Genomic DNA, 1,162 nt, shown 5'->3' on the forward strand with positions numbered 1-1,162 from the left:
GAAAATTGAAATAGATAAAAATCTAAAAAAAGTTTAAAAATAAGTTTAGAAATCAAAATGATTAAAAAAACAAATTCTGCCAAACCTAAATGTAATTAAAGATATATAGCATGGAATTGAGAGTTGTAGAGTCATTTAAAAATCAGTATAGAGAGGAAAAGCAGAAAAAAGTCAGAAATCCATGTGTATATCTAAATGTATATTTTAACTAGCAATAAAATAAATTAATGTATTTGATTTACAAGTTTAGCTAATAAAAATCAGGTAATATCTATACAGCTAGACACCACTTCTAAAGATCCAGTTTTACAGCATTAGAAAGCTTTTGCCAAAATCTTGACCTGAACAGAATCTAATATGGGTTAATTTGTTAGGCCCTGATGCCTTTTTGTATAGGCCTTTTTCTTACTTCTCCTTCACCTCAGCCAATCAGCCCGATGCACCTTTCCTTGCTTTTTTTCCTTTTGAATACACTCTTAATACAACTGCGAGACTTGCATTTAACTCAAGGGCCTTTCCAGCTTTTCTTATTTTGTATATAGTAAAATATCTTATTTTACTGCATATATCAGCTAGGGAACCGAATTAAGTTAGAAGTGGGAATCAAACTGTGCATTTTTTATCTTTTATGCCAATAAGATTTCAACCTAAATATTTAATTAACATTGTTTTTGGCATATAATTCCCTTTCTTTTTCTTTCTTCTTAAGTAATAATGATGTACAGGAGGAAATTATAAGTATTGCGGTTCACTTTGTTCTTTAGCAACAATAAAAGAATCAACTGTCCGGATTATTCAGTCATTCAGAAGTACCTACATTTTTATTTACTGTGAACTAAAGTAACAGAAGTTCTGTTTTTACAGCAAAATTCCTTTGGATGAAGTTCTTCCGCAGAGATATTATATCAGAGATGGAGTGAAACAAATTTACAGTCAAAGCACACTTCCAGTATGTTATAGTAAAAGCTTTATGTATCACATCATTAAACCAGAACAGAATACTGAGGACAAAAAGCTTACATCTGGGAAACAAGTAAGTGTACTATTAAATATAAATTTAATAACTATTTTCAGAAAAATCTGGACTCTGCATATAGCGCCAAGGATCATTCTAAATATTCCAGGAAAATCTGTTAAGAATAAAGAGCATCTATTGAAAAAC

General features: G+C 30.1%; 1 protein-coding gene across 1 annotated transcript in view; it reads left to right on the plus strand.

The window, feature by feature from the left end:
• The window catches only part of LOC113407367 (leucine-rich repeat and IQ domain-containing protein 3-like), a gene marked incomplete at its 5' end in the record, with an annotated part of 63,868 nt that overhangs the window by 31,679 nt on the left and 31,027 nt on the right, over window positions 1–1,162 (plus strand). The window contains one exon of the mRNA XM_026655784.1: window positions 865–1,033. Within this exon, the coding sequence (XP_026511569.1) occupies window positions 865–1,033 (169 nt within the window). The remainder of the gene's footprint in view (window positions 1–864; window positions 1,034–1,162) is intronic.

Source organism: Terrapene carolina, unplaced genomic scaffold, assembly GCF_002925995.2.
Source record: "Terrapene carolina triunguis isolate 2854851 unplaced genomic scaffold, T_m_triunguis-2.0 Scaffold211, whole genome shotgun sequence".
In the NCBI taxonomy this organism is placed as follows: domain Eukaryota; kingdom Metazoa; phylum Chordata; order Testudines; family Emydidae; genus Terrapene; species Terrapene triunguis.